Below are 18,947 nucleotides of genomic sequence, written 5' to 3'. Positions count from 1 at the left end.
GAATCATGCCCAAAATGTTTGGAAGAAGACCACCCTAAGGCTCCCGGGTCTAACATAACTTATAAATACTTATGACGTAGGTCAGATTGTAACCCATTCCGAATCTGTATTTAAAGAACTGACCTAATAATTCATCGGTCAGGTGACAAAGTAATTTAGTAATCACAACAACTTTGGTCGTAAATTATGGCCAGTATTTTGTAAGTACATCTATTTATATGTTGCCCCTAGCCCTGTTGATCATAACAGTCTCTTAGTCTAATTATAAATGTTAAGGGAGATAATTTCACAGATATTTTTTTCCCGATCAGGAAAAGTGCATTTAATTTCCAGGTCTCTGTTGGCCTTCAGAATTCTGCTCTTTACTACAATTAAAAACGTTATGCCATTAAGAGTCAATTTAGAAGTAATGTGAGATGGTACCCATGAGTAGAACTCCACTCTGCCTGATCATGTGGGCTGCGGTGTTCCTGAGCCAGGTTTTCCCAGGTGCAGGAAGCTTTTACCAAACCCACTCCCTCAACCCCCAAACAGCACCTACCCCCCTAGCTCACATTTAGCACCTGCTCGCATCAAGTGGTACATATGAATATTAACTCCATAATACAAGGACAAACGTGGATTTCAGCCCAATAAAACAAAATGTGCACAGTTATTCCCCATTCCAAGAAGATTACTTTGTAATTGTATGGTGCTGACGCGGCATTACCACATGGTAACGCTAATTTCAGCAGGAGAGTTTGCACCCGTGCAGTGCCATGCAACTTATAATCATAAGTACAACATGTAATCGTCGCTCATACATAGGCACTTAGGCCCCTATTATGCTAAGAGCGCAATTTCCCTGTTTGCGTTCAGCGCTTCTTAAAACAGGTGCACTGGGTGCAAAAGGGAAAGTGCACCCGATTACATGGATTGCGCTGCCCCCAGGGCTTTTTCACCTTTGAGGGCGGCGAACCATCTGCACTTTTAAAGGGGATAAGAGATGCTCGTGTTGGTGGGTGCAGTGAGTGACTGCACCCGCCTTCAAGGGGATGGGGGGGTCCATAGGACCCCCTTCTCCCACCCCACAGGGCTGCAATCAGGGGGCATACTGACAGTGCCTCTTCACCCAAGTCTATTATAAAAAGTGGCCATAGAGGCAAAGAGATTCCATCATGGGGCCATGCCCCCATGCATTTGGGGGAATGTCCTCTGAAGGTAGCGCTTGTGCTTTATGTGCATCAGCACTATCAGTATCAGAGTAGGGGAAGCACAAGCGTCTAAGGCCCCTTCTGTAATTCCAAAGTGCCCCTGGGACATGTATAGTAGGGGGAACATCACTTACAACGCATTTTTTACAACGCACTACCATTACATCGCAACCATTACAACGCAAACCATTACAACGCATTGCGCTGGGGGGCGCTCTAGGATAGGGAATATATTTAATTTACTATCCAACACCTTCCCTGCTATCCACGGGGACTGGAGTTGGAATAGTAAATTAAATAATTCACTATCCAGCGCCTAAAAGCATTATGCGTTGTAATGGACTGCGTGGTAAAAACCGCGTTGTAAAGGCATGCGATGTAAAAGCATGCGTTGTAGTGACACCAATCCGTATAGTAGGTACAAATGGCCATTACACCCCCGGCGCATTTCCATAATACAGCCCTTGGTGGCATTTCGCTTGGACTCTGTGAGTGTCCATTTTAGCACCAAAATAATAATGTTGTGTAATTGGTATAGTTACATTTACCAATAAACGTAATGGATTTACTTGAGGTGATATATCTGTGTTAAAGTACAGTTAGGACATATAAGAGAGCTGTGAGACTGCATTTTAGTTCAAGAGTGGTGGAACGATAAGTGAGTATGGTAACGTCTGATTCACTACCAGACTGTTTTGTTCACTGGAACTGAGCTATGAAGGAGGCTGGACGTTTTAAAAGCACCAAACCTAATTTGCTAAAGACTTATGGCCTAATTTAGACACTGGCGGACAGTGCACTGGTCCAATAGAGGGGCCGACATTATGACCTCTGAATCCTTCGTAGAGGTCCGTCCACCAACCAAACATCTCCCTTTAGAGCAGTGAAGGTTGACAGAGCAAGCACGATGCTTACAGCACCACATTGCAACATTTTAAGTTTATAGGAAACAAACACCCAAAGTGGGAAGAGGGCTAAGATGCAGAGAGGAAAACTAGACACAGCTTAGAGGAGGCTATCAACATGTGGCATACTGAGGTCAGAACGATGTGAGGCAGTAAGAGAGGTTGCTGATTGCAGTAGTGCAGGTGCAGCATCTCAGTAAATTCTTTTGAAACTACTTAAATAATTTATAAGTCTAAAAAACTATGCTTCATCTTTGGAAAGACAGAAAAGGGAGGATAAATCAGACTTCTTCATGCCAAAGTGACCTTCAGAAGGAGTAGATCAAGATGATAAACAGAGGAAACATGGAGGAGATCGAGATGATAACAATTCATCCTTTTTATCTTCTTCACCTCCTCCATGTCTCTTTGGGATTATTATCCCCCTAGCTCTGCATCTGATATGTCTGAAGCGCACCAAAGCACACATAGAAACATCTCATCCTTGCAGTGTAAATTTGACAAACCTTAAAGTACAAGGGGCCTCATTTATGAAAAGTGACGCATCGCTGCGAGAAAACAGCGATGCGTCACTTTTCATTGCGACCTCCTTGCGACCCCAATGATGCGTCATATTTACAATATGACGCATCATTGCGCAAGGAATTACAGATACGTCAATATTTCTGACGTATCTGTAAGCGCAAAAGTGATGCATTGCTTAAGTGTGTCACAAAAGTGTCGCAACTCCAGCAATGCGTCCTTTCACATGGGGAAAGTCCCATGTGAAAGGGCCTGCGTCAGTCTTACACCTGCTGTGAGGCAGGCGCAAGATTTTGACGCAACGGCGTCCTAAAAGTGACACAGTGAAATCTCATGGATTTCACTGCGTCACTATTACGAGGCTTTTTGCGGGGGAACGCCCCCTCTGCATACATTATACCTGATGCAGGTATAATGTAGCGCAGGGGTTTACAAAGTGACGCATCTGCTTAAATGCGTCACTTTGTAAATAGTGCGCAACAGGAGGCATGTTTTACGCCGCCGATGCGGCACAAAAAGTGACGCACCGGTGGCGTAAAAGTGACGCACAGCCTCATAAATGAGGCCCTAGGAAGGGCGAACAGGGTGCTGCAGCTGGAGAAGTCCATGTAGGTCCTCCCTGATAACAGAATAAGAGGTTTTTTTAAATTAACAAACTTCAAGAAGGCCTGGGGACACCTCATGGATGCCAAAGAAACATTGATAAACAGCTGGAGAACCTTTAGAGTTTAATCTTAGACTAGAACCTGATGATACTACGTGAAGAAACATCCAACCTAGATGACTCTCTGGCTGCTCCTAAAGGATGAAGATGTCAGAGATTGGACTATGGCAGCATCATGGCACAAAGAAAACATCAAATCTCTCAGGTAACCGAGAAGAGGGGTTGAAGATACAGGCACACGGGCAATGTTACTTCATCCAGCGAGGCTTAGCATAGTGAGAAATGACCACAAATATCTGGCTTAGAGTACTCTGGCTGGCATTAACCTTCTAGACACACTGAAAAGTGTTAGCACCTCTTAAACACGAATGCCGTGAACTACCTATTCTGCACCACAAAAAGGAAATGATGTTCCACCATGCAGTATTTGAGGAGTCCCACACCAAACCCTTGAAACAGGGAAATATTAGCATTTTCCTTCAGTTGTTACGAATGTTGATGGACTGGCTGAGGAGTAGTTATGGTGTAATGTCTCCCACTGGCACAGATGTGATTACTCTGTTTCCCCTAACTCTCCTCTGGGGCCACAGAGGCTGTGTGTATTTTGCCCTGAAGCCTCTTATCCCACTATTCCCCTCTTCATTCTGCTCGTCCTGACTTTACATATTTCACCTTCTTTCCCCCACTTTCCTTCATGATTCATTATTTTATCTCCTTTCCCAAATATGGAGTGCTTCTAGATCTCCATGAAAGGCGCCACATATGCCTACTGTTTGAATTGGTGAGCCCAGGAGTACTGCTGGACCGAGTTCAAGGCAACTAAATATTCTTAATGAGGACTTCTAGTTAAAGATAGCCAAAGTATCTGGCGAATATTTTAAGTGGTTGCTAAGTATTATTCACAGTTGTAATGTTGAGTCCTGATGTTGTAGTGTGGTCCCAACAATATTTCATTCAAATCTGCACGGGAGGGTTTTCCTTTCAAGTATTAAAAGTAAATATCGAAATAGAAAATTATCAACTATGACACTCAGTCTGAGATAACACAAAGAAGGGGCGTAACGCAGCCACTGCAGCCCCAGCGGTGTAGCCAATGCTCCTTCTCCAGGAGGTCCCCAATTTCAAAGCCTATGAATATGCGTGAGATATGGGAGTCTCAGGGTGCCAATCCTTAGGCATTACACCTCTAACACGAAGCATGTGCTATCTATCTTTTGTTTACAATGCAGAGGGCATGCTCATATATCACACCCTTTGCTCGACTTTTACAGGAGACACATTTCATGCACTGTACTCACCATACCTTGCGAACCATCGCAGTCCATGTCTGGAGACCTTTTGAAGCATCGGCAAAGTAGGCAATTGGCCAGGGCCCCACCTTCCAAGGGGCCCCTTTGGAAAGTGACATTCCTTTCTTTCTCAGCTCTGTCTATTTATCCAACCCATTACACTAAAATGGGTTTAACCCATGCAGTCACGGGGACCTGGGCGCTATGTGGTACATATAGGTGGGGGGTCCCCGCAAGGAAGATATGTTGTACTAGGTATGCTAGTACTTGAGCAAAATTAAAGAAATACACATTTTTATGCAACTTGCAAAGTATTGTGGTTTATTAACAACACTGAGCACTTAAACTGGTGACAAATACTTAATAATAATTGGTACCTACTAAGAAGCCCCAGGGAGAGGGGAGAAAGGAAAGGAAGGGGGGTGCTTAAAGATGTGAAGTGCAAAAAGAAATAGGCATATTTAATCAGAACAATCAAAAAATGACAAAACAGAATCAAACATTTCAATTGCAACAAGCCGAAATTTGTGGCCAAAATTAATAAATTTTAGAAGGACATTCAACGGTCACAGCCTATCAATGGAAGACTCAGGGATTTGGACAGGATGTCAAAATAAACACAAGCCGCCGACCCCTGTATAATAGGTCAGATAAGGTCCTTAAGCGGGGTCTTCATCAGGACAAAACGGGGAAGGTGGTGATGGGGCAAAATTATCTGAAAATTTAAAAACAGAGTGTCAGACATTTAAGAAAGGTAAAAGCTAATGTTGCCAAATAACTGAAGACGTCGTGAATACGATGTCAGAATTACTTATAATCACAATTACCATGGTCAACAGGCCCCAAAAGGCTCTGGTGGAGGAACTCGGGTACACCACTCAATCGTAGTGGATAGCCGCCGCGACAACAAATTTGCAACTGCAGAGGAATTAGATTAAGGGAACGAAGTCCATTATTAGACACACTTTGGTTCCAAAGGGTCCTTACAGATATATAGCTTAATGAATCGATTCATAGAGGGTAAAGCCTCTTACATCAGATCATAGAGGTTGTCTCAAAACATAGTGGCCTGTAGTCATTTTAAAAGGATTCACCACATACACAAGGTATGGTTACTACCAATGTAATAAAAGGTGGTCTCACGATCTAATATAGAGAGAATTGTGTATCATAATCAACAGGCTAATTACAGAGTTATTGTGAATTAAAACATCAACTGTAAGCAGACATAGCCGTAGTGCTCACCCTTGTTTTAAAAAGGATTTGGAAATCTAGAAAAACCGAACTGCTTCGTAGGATTGCAGATTTCCTACACACGGGTCATGTATACCAATGGCACATTATTGCAGAAGGAATTCACTTCAGACACGCCACGCTGTGGGCAGAAACGCATGGGACCAATCAATGGATTAGCAGCATACTAAATCATGAAGTGCATAGCTAAATAATATCGCAACACCCCCTTGTGGTGTACGATATCGGCACTTACTGTTATGGTCTGGGAATATCGGAGAGCAAGGCGCTTAGTTCCCAAGAGTCACTTCAGTGGGGTACTGCAGAAAAAATAAAGGACATGTATTCCTTGTTACAGAGCTCATTTATCTTATAGTCTATGGTGCAAAGCTTGCCGCCAAAAAATGGGGGGGGCAATTACTTACATGATCCTTAGAGCGTGGGCCAGACGAGTTAGACCTGCTAATTACGTCCCATTCGATTACTGTTTAGGGAATAAACAAACACACGGAAAAACGATCCATTACTCGTTGAGGAACTCGGCTTAAAATAGCTAGCCTGACAGTGCTTATTGCTTGCAAAAAGGGGAGAGAAGTGGAAGTAAACTTACAGACAGTCGATCTCAAGACGCCATCCAGAGGATTGACGAGCGCTAAAGCAGAACGCCGTTGACACTACGCGTAGTTTTAGAAAAACGGGTCATGTGTCCAAACAGTGATTGAAAGTGAAGACATACTTTACTGTACGAGCAGGTCGTATATCTTAGCCCAGAAGAACCCGAATGCATTTGTGGGTTCGGAACAAATCTCAATTAATTATTAGAAATTTGAAATGAAAGGGCAAAACAAAATTAGAAATAGAAGGAGATGACAAAAAGACCGCCATATATCCGACCATGATGCCAGGTTCAGGAAAGGGAGAATGATATAGATCGGTCCCTATATAAGCGATAATCGTGCAACTCTCAAGCATGAGGTTGTAGACGATTGTTCATTGGGCACATTTACCATCATATTTAAAAAAAAACCTTTCTGTCATTCATTACACAACACACATTTTTAAAAAAAGGATATCTAAGAGCTCAATGTAATTCTAGATCAGACAGAAACAGGTCACCTTATTGAGTCCATCGGGAAAACCCGTGCAATTCTCAACACATGAGATTGAAAACGGATTATATCCAACGGATGGGTTGCAAAATCACAGAATATCTGACAAATGACGCAGTCCTGGTTACAGTTTCATATCTATTGACAATGGGTGCTTTATTAGACACGCTGTCAAAAGTGGCCAATAATAAAGGCTCGGGCACTTCTCTGGCACGAGAGTGAAACCGAGTACTGTTGTTTCAAAACAATTGATTAATGCATTACAGCTTCATTGGGAATTATGAGGGCAAGGATCTACATATACCCCACTATTAGCCAAGTGCTGCCAATTGGGACAGATTACTATCCTGTTCATTAAGGCCATTTTTAATAGTATCCAAAAGGGACATCCATTTTGCTTCACGTGTGTTCAGTACAGTCATGACATTGCCCCCTCTCCTACTGAGGGTTACTTTTTCAACAACCAACCACCTCAGATCACTTACTAAGTGGCCACTTGTATGCCAGTGGTCCACCAGAGGTGCCCCTGTCACCTTACATCTTATCCTGCTGCTATGGGATGAGATCCTCGCTTTCACCTTTTGCTGAGTCTGTCCTACATAGATCTGTTTACATGGGCACAGAATAATGTAAATCACACAGGCCGTATTGCAGTTGGTGTGATGTTTCAGGTGAAATGTGCGTCCACCATGTTCAAAACTTTTTGTCTGAATGGTGGTATCACAAGCGGTACATGTCCCACACCTGTAGTGTCCCAACAGATGGGGTAGTATTGTAGTAGGGAGTTGCGCTCGGTTGGCTTGTATAGGAAGCCAACCGAGCGCAACTCCCTACTACAATATGGTAGCCACCATCCTAGGGGCCTAAAAGACAATTTACCAATCAGCCAATTTCTAAGGGTCAGAAGAAATTGCTCAACTAGAAGCAACTATATTCAAGAATCTGATGTTTTGTGTGATCGCCTTATCACTCGTGGATACCCGGCTCGGATGGTCAAACGAGCAAGGAAACGTGCCTGGTACAACCCTCGGGACATCCTGCTTAATCCAGAAACAAACAACAAAGGGGAGATGGACCGCATAGTCTGCGTCACCACTTTCTCGACTCGCAGCAATGAAATCAAGCAAATCATTAATAGGAACTGGCACCTTGTGGCAGAAGAAATCGAACACATGAACCCACCTCTTCACTCTTTCAAGAGGGCAAAGAATATACGGGATATGGTAGTACATTCCTATTTGGAACCTGCAAGTCAACCCACCATCACTACCCTATGGAACTTACCCCATCTGTTGGGACACTACAGGTGTGGGACATGTACCGCTTGTGATACCACCATTCAGACCAAAAGTTTTGAACATGGTGGACGCACATTTCACCTGAAACATCACACCAACTGCAATACGGCCTGTGTGATTTACATTATTCTGTGCCCATGTAAACAGATCTATGTAGGACAGACTCAGCAAAAGGTGAAAGCGAGGATCTCATCCCATAGCAGCTGGGTAAGATGTAAGGTGACAGGGGCACCTCTGGTGGACCACTGGCATACAAGTGGCCACTTAGTAAGTGATCTGAGGTGGTTGGTTGTTGAAAAAGTAACCCTCGGTAGGAGAGGGGGCAATGTCATTACTGTACTGAACACACGTGAAGCAAAATGGATGTCCCTTTTGGATACTATTAAAAATGGCCTTAATTTATTTATTTATTTATTTATTTTATTTCTTTTGAAAGTTTTATATAGCGCGAACAAGATCTTTGCAGATATCAGAACGCTTTACAAGGGCACGGGGGAGATGGAGTAATAGAATGCAATAGTTGAGGTAGTTGGGTACAAGGTGCATAGTTACATAGGTAGGTCAGAAAACAGGAGGTAGATCATAGGTGAGGTAGTGTCAGTACAAGGTGCATAGTCAAACAGTTGCGCCAATAATATAAAGTACAAAAGTAAGCATATACTTATTTAAGCGTGCTGCAAGTGTTTTTGGAGATAACATAAAGGTGGGCATAGTTGAGGTAGATGCGTGCAGGATGTATAGTCACACAGGTGCATCTGCATCAGTAGTACAAAAGTAGGGATGGTTGAGGTGTTGTAGGTACAGTGTGCAAAGTCAGACAGGTGCGTCAACAATACATCAAAATACAAAGAGGGAACATATACAATCAAATAAGTCATAATACCAGTAGTACAAGTAGTACAAAGAGGGAACATATACAATCAAATAAGTCATAATACAAGTAGTACAAGTAGACCAAGGGGTCAGGCCGGTATTACGGAGCGGATTCATGAGAGCTACAGGATAATAGATCATGTGTATTTAGCCATGAGGATCGCTTTTACTTCTTTCTTAAACAGTTTGTTGGAGGAGATGAGCCTGGTTTCAGGAGGGAGTGAGTTCCAGATCCTGGGTGCCATTCCTGAAAAGGAGCGTTTATAGGTTTTTTCCTTCCTGAATCTTCGAGGTTTCAGCAGAAGATTGTTTGTACTTCTAGTAGTTCTAGAGCTTAATGAACTTAATGAACAGGATAGTAGTCTGTCCCAATTGGCAGCACTTGGCTAATAGTGGGGTATATGTAGATCCTTGCCCTCATAATTCCCAATGAAGCTGTAATGCATTAATCAATTGTTTTGAAACAACAGTACTCGGTTTCACTCTCGTGCCAGAGAAGTGCCCGAGCCTTTATTATTGGCCACTTTTGACAGCGTGTCTAATAAAGCACCCATTGTCAATAGATATGAAACTGTAACCAGGACTGCGCCATTTGTCAGATATTCTGTGATTTTGCAACCCATCCGTTGGATATAATCCGTTTTCAATCTCATGTGTTGAGAATTGCACGGGTTTTCCCGATGGACTCAATAAGGTGACCTGTTTCTGTCTGATCTAGAATTACATTGAGCTCTTAGATATCCTTTTTTTAAAAAATGTGTGTTGTGTAATGAATGACAGAAAGGTTTTTTTTAAATATGATGGTAAATGTGCCCAATGAACAATCGTCTACAACCTCATGCTTGAGAGTTGCACGATTATCGCTTATATAGGGACCGATCTATATCATTCTCCCTTTCCTGAACCTGGCATCATGGTCGGATATATGGCGGTCTTTTTGTCATCTCCTTCTATTTCTAATTTTGTTTTGCCCTTTCATTTCAAATTTCTCATAATTAATTGAGATTTGTTCCGAACCCACGAATGCATTCGGGTTCTTCTGGGCTACGATATACGACCTGCTCGTACAGTGAAGTATGTCTTCACTTTCAATCACTGTTTGGACACGTGGCCCGTTTTTCTAAAACTACGCGTAGTGTCAACGGCGTTCTGCTTTAGCGCTCGTCAATCCTCTGGATGGCGTCTTGAGATCGACTGTCTGTAAGTTTACTTCCACTTCTCTCCCCTTTTTGCAAGCAATAAGCACTGTCAGGCTAGCTATTTTTAGCCGAGTTCCTCAACGAGTAATGGATCGTTTTTCCGTGTGTTTGTTTATTCCCCAAACAGTAATCGAATGGGACGTAATTAGCAGGTGTAACTCGTCTGGCCCACGCTCTAAGGATCATGTAAGTAATTGCCCCCCCCATTTTTTGGCGGCAAGCTTTGCACCATAGACTATAAGATAAATGAGCCCTGTAACAAGGAATACATTTCCTTTATTTTTTCTGCAGTACCCCACTGAAGTGACTCTTGGGAACTAAGCGCCTTGCTCTCCGATATTCCCAGACCATAACAGTAAGTGCCGATATCGTACACCACAAGGGGGTGTTGCGATATTATTTAGCTATGCACTTCATGATTTAGTATGCTGCTAATCCATTGATTGGTCCCATGCGTTTCTGCCCACAGCGTGGCGTGTCTGAAGTGAATTCCTTCTGCAATAATGTGCCATTGGTATACATGACCCGTGTGTAGGAAATCTGCAATCCTACGAAGCAGTTCGGTTTTTCTAGATGTCCAAATCCTTTTTAAAACAAAGGTGAGCACTACGGCTATGTCTGCTTACAGTTGATGTTTTAATTCACAATAACTCTGTAATTAGCCTGTTGATTATGATACACAGTTCTCTCTATATTAGATCGTGAGACCACCTTTTATTACATTGGTAGTAACCATACCTTGTGTATGTGGTGAATCCTTTTAAAATGACTACAGGCCACTATGTTTTGAGACATCCTCTATGATCTGATGTAAGAGGCTTTACCCTCTATGAATCGATTCATTAAGCTATATATCTGTAAGGACCCTTTGGAACCAAAGTGTGTCTAACAATGGACTTCGTTCCCTTAATCTAATTCCTCTGCAGTTGCGAATTTGTTGTCGCGGCGGCTATCCACTACGATTGAGTGGTGTACCTGAGTTCCTCCACCAGAGCCTTTTGGGGCCTGTTGACCATGGTAATTGTGATTATAAGTAATTCTGATGTCGTATTCATGACGTCTTCAGTTATTTGGCAACATTAGCTGTTACCTTTCTTAAATGTCTGACACTCTGTTTTTAAATTTTCAGATAATTTTGCCCCATCACCACCTTCCCCGTTTTGTCCTGATGAAGACCCCGCTTAAGGACCTTAACTGACCTATTTTACAGGGGTCGAAACGTCGACGGCTTGTGTTTATTTTGACATCCGGTCCAAATCCCTGAGTTTTCCATTGATAGGCTGTGACCGTTGAATGTCCTTCTAAAATTTATTAATTTTGGCCACAAATTTCGGCTTGTTGCAATTGAAATGTTTGATTCTGTTTTGTCATTTTTTGATTGTTCTGATTAAATATGCCTATTTCTTTTTGCACTTTACATCTTTAAGCACCCCCCTTCCTTTCCTTTCTCCCCTCTCCCTGGGGCTTCTTAGTAGATACCAATTATTATTAAGTATTTGTCACCAGTTTAAGTTCTCAGTGTTGTTAATAAACCACAATACTTTGCAAGTTGCATAAAAATGTGTATTTCTTTAATTTTGCTCAAGTACTAGCATACCTAGTACAACATATCTTCCTTGCGGGGACCCCCCACCTATTTATCCAACCCAAGCTTTAATGAATAATTTAATTTGTTTGGCACCTTCGGGCTTGAAGTAGCAGGAATGGGTTATAAAATACACAGCTGTTCCGGACAGGAGCCTCTAAAGTATGCCTTGCCTGGAGCACCCACAATTCTTAAGAGGGCACTGCCCATGACACATGCTCACCAAACACTCGAACACATAGGAACAGTATTTTAAGGATCAGTATATTCTGTGCTGAGGTTTCCTAATAAAATGATATCAACTATAGCATGGTGTCTAATATTGCAAATAGGATGGTAGATTCCTGTAATACAGTTCGATTTGCTTTTGACGTTTCATGTATCATTTTGTTACATAACCTTACATTATTAATCCAGCAGATCATCTAAAGAGTACTCTAGTTTGCTACTTAAAGTTCACTATACAAATGTATAACCCGCCTTTTTCTGCATCTGACACAAAAGCACGAGACAGCCTCCTCATGAAAGAGTGACTCGGAGGCGAAGTAGTTGTTGTTATCACTACAGATAGCGGAGTGCCATGAGGGCTGATGGTTATGAGGGACTGACTGCTCCCCGGTGATAGGTATCTTTAACTATCCGACCGTGGGACAAGGGAAGCCAGTTTACGTCCTTGCATTAGGGATCAGGGCACTATTACTATTACACTATAAAAACAAAACTAATCAAAACTGGTCAAATATGTCTTTGAGTGGTTCATGAAAGCATGAGCAGCTGCAACACGTAAGGAATGCCTGATGTGGACCACGCCTCATATTCACTTTGTAAGAGGCATATTCTACCGTATTGCATTCTACACCCACTACAGCCAACGGGCCAGTTCAAACTATTCTATTCAACCGAAAGCTCACCTGGTTCCTGGAAGAACCACCCTTATCCATCAGCTTTCCTCCCTGTTTCCTGAAGGACACAACAGCGACTCAGGACACATTACCTCTACGTCCCTCGTCCCAGTCTTTACCTGTGAGGTGAAGTCCACCTTGAAGACAGGAAACATCAAGAGTGCTGAAAATGCAAGCCCAGCCCACTCTAGCCTGGGACCCATAATAGGGCTGTCATTCCCAGCCTGTTTTGTTTCCTGTTTCAACTAGGACCGGGAAGTCAGGAGTAAGGTTTCCTGCCAGGCTTTGGTCTCTAACAGGTCTCTAGGGGGCATAATATCAAGGGATTTATCTCCGCTTTTTTGGCTTTAAAAGCAAAGAAAGCATAGATAAAATGATCTCCCTATCGGCAACAGGGTGCTAACACGCAAATTCGCATGTTAGCACCCTTTTTCTCTACGCTTCCCCTTGCATCACTAATGAGATGCAAATGGGGCGTTCCAAATAATAGGAGAAATGTTGTTCAGCGACATTTCTCCTATTATCAAGGATATCGCTAACCCTGTTAGTGATAAAAAAAAGCAGCACTAACCGCGGTTAGCGCTGCTTTTTTTACACCTGGTATTTTCCTGACTTAGCCATGATATCCTATGGAAGGTGGATATCATGGCTAAGTTTGTGAGCCCCTATCATCAAGCTAACGCCAAACCTCGAGAGATTATCGTTTGTTTTCCAGTGATAATCTCTCATTTGGCAGTTAGTGCAAGGATTTTTATCACTTCTGAGATAAGCTTTGCTAATAGCACGATAGCTCAGTGATAAAAATTCACACTACCCGGCGATAATTATCCTAGCGCTAAGTGTGCTTAGCGATAATTATCGCTGGATCTTGATAATATGGCCCTAGATGCTCCTTCCTTGCTGGGCTGTGGAGGAGACAGAGACCCTCTGAGGGAAAATTGATGGTGGAAGCATACCTGAAAAGATTGCTAGACACACGGACGTAGTCATGGGGTTGGATGGGCCTTGTTGCCATGTGTGCGTCTTCACCCACATGAAGTCACTAATGCTACGGACAGGTGTTACTGTAAATGCGCCCTGGACTGCCAGGAAGGAACATATTTGCATGATATAAATTCAAATAAGATATAAAAAATTAGCATATATCTCAAACAAAATGATTTATCAGATAAAGTTTGATTTATTTATAAAATATATCATTATAGTTTGTTCCTCTTTGTTAGGTACTGAGCAACTGCAGCTGCATTGAATCTTCGGGACTTGCATTCATAAATGCCTCTGCAGTTCCAGGCTCCTGCCATAGAGAAAGTGCCTGTGACACAATGCTGCAAGCTTTTTTAATATTGACAGTTATTACCTGTCTCTCCTTTGGAATTGGATCTATGCCTGGATACATGGTCCTAATGAGGTATGGAGCAGTGCTTATATTCTAATTATTTAAAACTGTAATAATCCGATACTTTATTTTTTTTCTGTTTTCTGTATTATTTTTCAACTTTTACATTCACGCTCCCTTCCCACATGATTTATGTAACTTTATTTATTTTTTGTGATTATCCAAAGAAAAATGTTAGGCCACAACTCCTTTGCATATGCTTGTCATCCGACCCTAGCCATGCAAATATAGATTATACATTGAGAAAAACGTGCGGTATAATTTAGGTACAAGTGCAATTGCACTTTTCTCTTTCTTCACATGGCAAAAAATGTTTATTTGCAAAGAAATCCATTTCCCCAAAATCGCTTATAAATTAGGGGTGTTTGGGCCACGTTTCATGCACAGCATCACTTATGCATAATACATTAATTGTAAGCTGGGGTTGCTCCTCCATGTGGGCGGAGGAGTGTTGCCCCACTGATTTTATGAACGTTCCAATCAGGAAATCCTTTGACATATCTAGCTACAAAAAACGGTTAATTTTTGCATCTCTGTGACTTTCCCTCAAATGCACAAGAAGTTGTAATAGTCACAGCCACACGTGCTTGCGTCTTACAGTGAAGGGTTTCTTCTCCCTGGCAGGCATTCCTTGGTATCATTAGCATTTTTGACTTGCACTCACTGGGAGGGCGTGTCAATTTCTTGTCACGTCACATTCCTGTGCAATGTCTGTGGAGGTTAGCTTTAATAACTCACTCCCTAGAGTGTGACTACAACAGCCATGCACACGTGGTATGAGCCGAAGGGGTTTGGCCTACATCGGACACTGGGTGCTGCTTTATATCCACCCAGCACAGAGGCATGGTCACTCACTCAACTTAGATTCCTTTATTAGCACTCGCGCCCTGCGTTGCACGGGCAGCAGTGCAGCGCAGGTGAGAGTCCTTTTGTACAGACTTCAGAAATGGACCCTGGAATTGTACATGCTCGTGCGTGTATTTTTACTTTTGTGGCCTGCTATTGGCCTTTGCCTGCGTGTTTTTTTTTTTAAGCTAGCACACAATAGGCCAAAGGCAGGCGCATTGCTCCGCCCTTGGCCTATTGGTGTCTATTACGCGCATTCCTGCCATATGGTTTCAATTCTCGTGCACAGACATAGGCGCGATAATTGAAACCATATGGCTCTGGCATGCGCGTGCGCACCACTCGCGGCTTTCTATGTTTCCGAAAGCGATAGATTTCAGTATCGCGATCACTATACTTGTTAAAGAATGCCCTGATAATTAAATTCCAGGGAGTGGGTAGGGATGGGGCGGTGGAATGTCTCTTCTGTTTCTTTTCCTTGACCCAGCACCACTTCTTGCTGCTTTTTATTGTCCTCGCCCGCTCCAGAAATAAGCAAAGCGCGTTGTTAAATGCGTTGTTAAAATCATTATCTGAAAAGGTAAAAGAAAAATCGTGAAAGCACCTCTGCAGAGTGATGGCTGTTCAACCAGTGGCTTATCGGATGTACTGCTGTTGAGCTGACACATAAATCCCAGTTTTGCCTGCACTGCCTCCAGCAAGTCCCAAGCTTCCCTGGTCCCGCCTAGCGAGCCACTGCTTCATTTTCCTTATCATATGGACCCCGGTCCGCTCTCTCCGCCATTCTTCTGAGCGCCAGGGTCATGACCCCATGCGCTCTATGCACCACTTCTTGCTGCTGTTTGTTGTCCTTGCCCGCTCCAGAAATAAGCAAAGCAAGTTGTTAAATGTGTTGTTAACATCATTATCTCAAAAGGTAAAAAAAAAGAAAAATTGTGAAAGCACCTCCACGGAGTGATGGCTGTTGGCGGCTTCTCGTTCAACCAGTGGCTTAATGGATGTACTGCTGTTGAGCCGACACATAAATCCCAATTTTGCCTGCGCTGCATCCAGCAAGCCCTGAGCTTCCCAGGTCCTGCCTCGCGAGCCACTGCTTCATTTTCCTGATCATATGGGCCTCGTTCGGCTCTCTCCGCCATTCTTTTGAGCACCGGGGTCATGACCCTGTGTGCTCTATCGGCCACAAGAGACCTGGCTGAATATGTTAGTGCCGAGCCCAAACAAGTAATAGCCGGACAATTAAATATAATATTCCATATTGTTACAATGTTTAACCACCGCTGTTCCTCAGTGGTGTTTTTAAACCACAACCAAGTCCCGACCTAATAATATGAATAACTGGATTTATGAGCAACTCAGCTTCATAAGCACAGCCAGCGTCGAAATACAATTACATATTTATCACAGGTTTATCCCCTCCTGCATTCACACAAACACTGTCCTTCTGCACAGTGCTAGTCCGCACAGGGGCTGCTGCGTGGAGCGTGTGAGGCATAAAACTCCACGTGTGACATTTCCCATCACAAGATGAAGAACGGGTTTTAAAACACCAGAACCCAAAGAGCGACCGAGTAACAAACACAAAGGTGAGGCTGTCGGAGACCCACGCCTGGCTGCTGTATTGTACTCATGATAGAGGCACTGAGTGTCACACTTATGGCATACAAATGTCACACATAGACACTCAAGGTTGAAAATGTCACGCATAAGAACATTAAATCCTTAGCATCTTTGCCCGTTGGCCTCACTCACGTCGACTCTTCGGGCCTTACATAAAATGCCACTATAGCGTCCCCTAACAGAACTCGAGCCGGGGCTATGCAGGGGTTTGCTTCCGGTGAGGGCAACAGGGCCCCGTTACTGTTAGGACCGGTAGGTAGCTAAGTGGGGTGACCACCTGCTGCGGATGTCTGGGGGTCACTTGCGGGTTACAGCCGTACCTCCGGCGCCCCATAGACCTCCTTGCCACAATTCTTGCGGGCCTGACTTGGAAGTCAGTGACCTTATCCTGGGTCACTGGGGGTAACTTGCAGGCTCCAGTCATCTCCCCTGCGCCCCCTAGATCTCCTGTGCACACCTTGGCACACTTCCTGTGGGGCTGACTCGGGCTTTATTCCTCTCTGAGATCGGCCCAGGGAGTCAGTGACCCTGTACTGAGTCACTGGGGGTCACTTGCAGGCTCCAGCCATCTCTGTGGCGCCCCTGAATCTCCTTGGCACACTTCCTGCGGGGCTGACTCGGGCTTTAATCCTCTCTGTCACCTGGGTGATTGGCCCCTAGAAGTTGTCCCTTTGGGTCTTCTTGTCGGCTGTGTTTACCAGTCTTGTCTGATGAGGGATGGCGGGCGGGTCATGTGGTGCTCACCTCCCACTGAAGGCTGGGAGGGGCTGGTGCTGAGCCAGGGCCCAGCAATCCCGGAAGCTCCTGCCGCGTGATGCCTGCAGGGGACGTTCACTTCCGGGTGTATAAAGAGCAGTATCTGCAGAGACACAGGGGCAGACATGGCTGCCAGGCTTTGGGTGTGTTTCCCAGTAGTAACTGCTTATGGGTGACACTGGATTTTGAATGTGTAGACAAAGCATTCACTGTTAGACCATACTGTATTGCAGCTTGGCTGCAGCCCCCACAAGGAGGATTCCCATTGTCCCAAGGCACCCACTACACGTTGTACTGATTAGGTTTGAATATTTTTCACACATGAAAAATACATTAACCCCTGCGTGAGGTATTTACCTTCTGTGCTAAATACCTTCTATTCGGATGTATGACGTTACAACGCATACTTCTACAATGCATACCTTTACAACGCATGTTTTACAACGCAACATCCATTACAACGCATTCCATTACAACGCATGCCATTACAACACATTTTTAAAAACTACCTTTACAACGCATTCCATTACAACGCATACTACCTTTGCAACGCATACCATTACATTGCATGTATGGTAAGTATTGGATAGTGTTGGGGTAAAATTTACTATTCTAACTACAGGGGGGTGCAACAGTAGGATAAGTGTTGGATAGTGCAGGGCAGAGGTCTTCAAACTTTTTGATGTCGAGACCCCCTTGTAAAACCTTTTTTGGGGTAAGGACCCCCTTCCGACAAAAGTTTCTAGAAACTGGCACTCCTCATCATCATCTTTTCACAATCATAAATGCGACTGTTAGACCTAATCACATCAATCCATCATTCATCCACCCACACTTACACACATCCATCCATCCTTTCAACCTTCCATCCATCCATCCATCCATCCTTCATCTATCCACCCTTTCATCTTTCCATCCATACATCCATCCTTTACCCATCCACCCTTCCTTTACCCATCCACCCTTCCATCCATCCACCCATCATTCATCCACCCACCTTTTCACACATCCATCTATCATTCATCCATGCAACCTTTTATCCATCCATACATCCATCCACCCTTTCATCCTCCCATCCATACATCCATCCACCCTTTCATCCATACATCCATCCACCCACCCTTTTATCCATTTATCCACCCACCTTTTCACACATCCATCTATCCTTCATCCTTACATCCATCCATCCATCCACCCATCATTCATCCATCCACCTTTTCTGTGCCGCTCTCATTGGGGGGGGGGTGACGGGGGGTCAGTATCTCTCTGCGTCTTTTTCCTTCTTTCCTGATTATGGGAGGGCATCTCTGTGCCTCCCTGCTGGGGGCAGGGGACGTGTCTCAGGACCTACAGCTCCAGGGCTACACTACAGCCCGCTCCCCCAGCCCCGCCCCACCTCCCCCCCACTTTCCCTCCTACCCCAGCTCGAAACAGCTTCAGGGACACACAGCCACACCCGAGTACTTGACAGATCTTTAAAAGACCTTTTACTTGTTAATGAGGCTTCGATGTTTTTCACACCTCTGTGTGAATTAGGCCTCCACCGTGAGCACCCTC

The 18,947-nt window shown here is 43.9% G+C and overlaps 1 protein-coding gene across 1 annotated transcript in view; it reads left to right on the top strand.

Annotated features, from left to right (window-relative positions):
* LOC147664935 (solute carrier organic anion transporter family member 1A2-like) overlaps nt 1-18,947 on the top strand; it is a 569,665-nt gene that overhangs the window by 424,660 nt on the left and 126,058 nt on the right. Inside the window, exon 7 of the mRNA XM_086949878.1 lies at nt 13,996-14,180. Coding sequence (XP_086806004.1) covers nt 13,996-14,180 — 185 coding nt within the window. The remainder of the gene's footprint in view (nt 1-13,995; nt 14,181-18,947) is intronic.

The sequence above is a fragment of the Lissotriton vulgaris genome, unplaced genomic scaffold (assembly GCF_964263255.1).
Source record: "Lissotriton vulgaris unplaced genomic scaffold, aLisVul1.2 SCAFFOLD_1306, whole genome shotgun sequence".
In the NCBI taxonomy this organism is placed as follows: Eukaryota; Metazoa; Chordata; class Amphibia; order Caudata; family Salamandridae; genus Lissotriton; species Lissotriton vulgaris.
The sequence above is the reverse complement of the archived record's forward strand: the minus strand, read 5'-3'. Positions and strand labels throughout refer to the sequence as shown.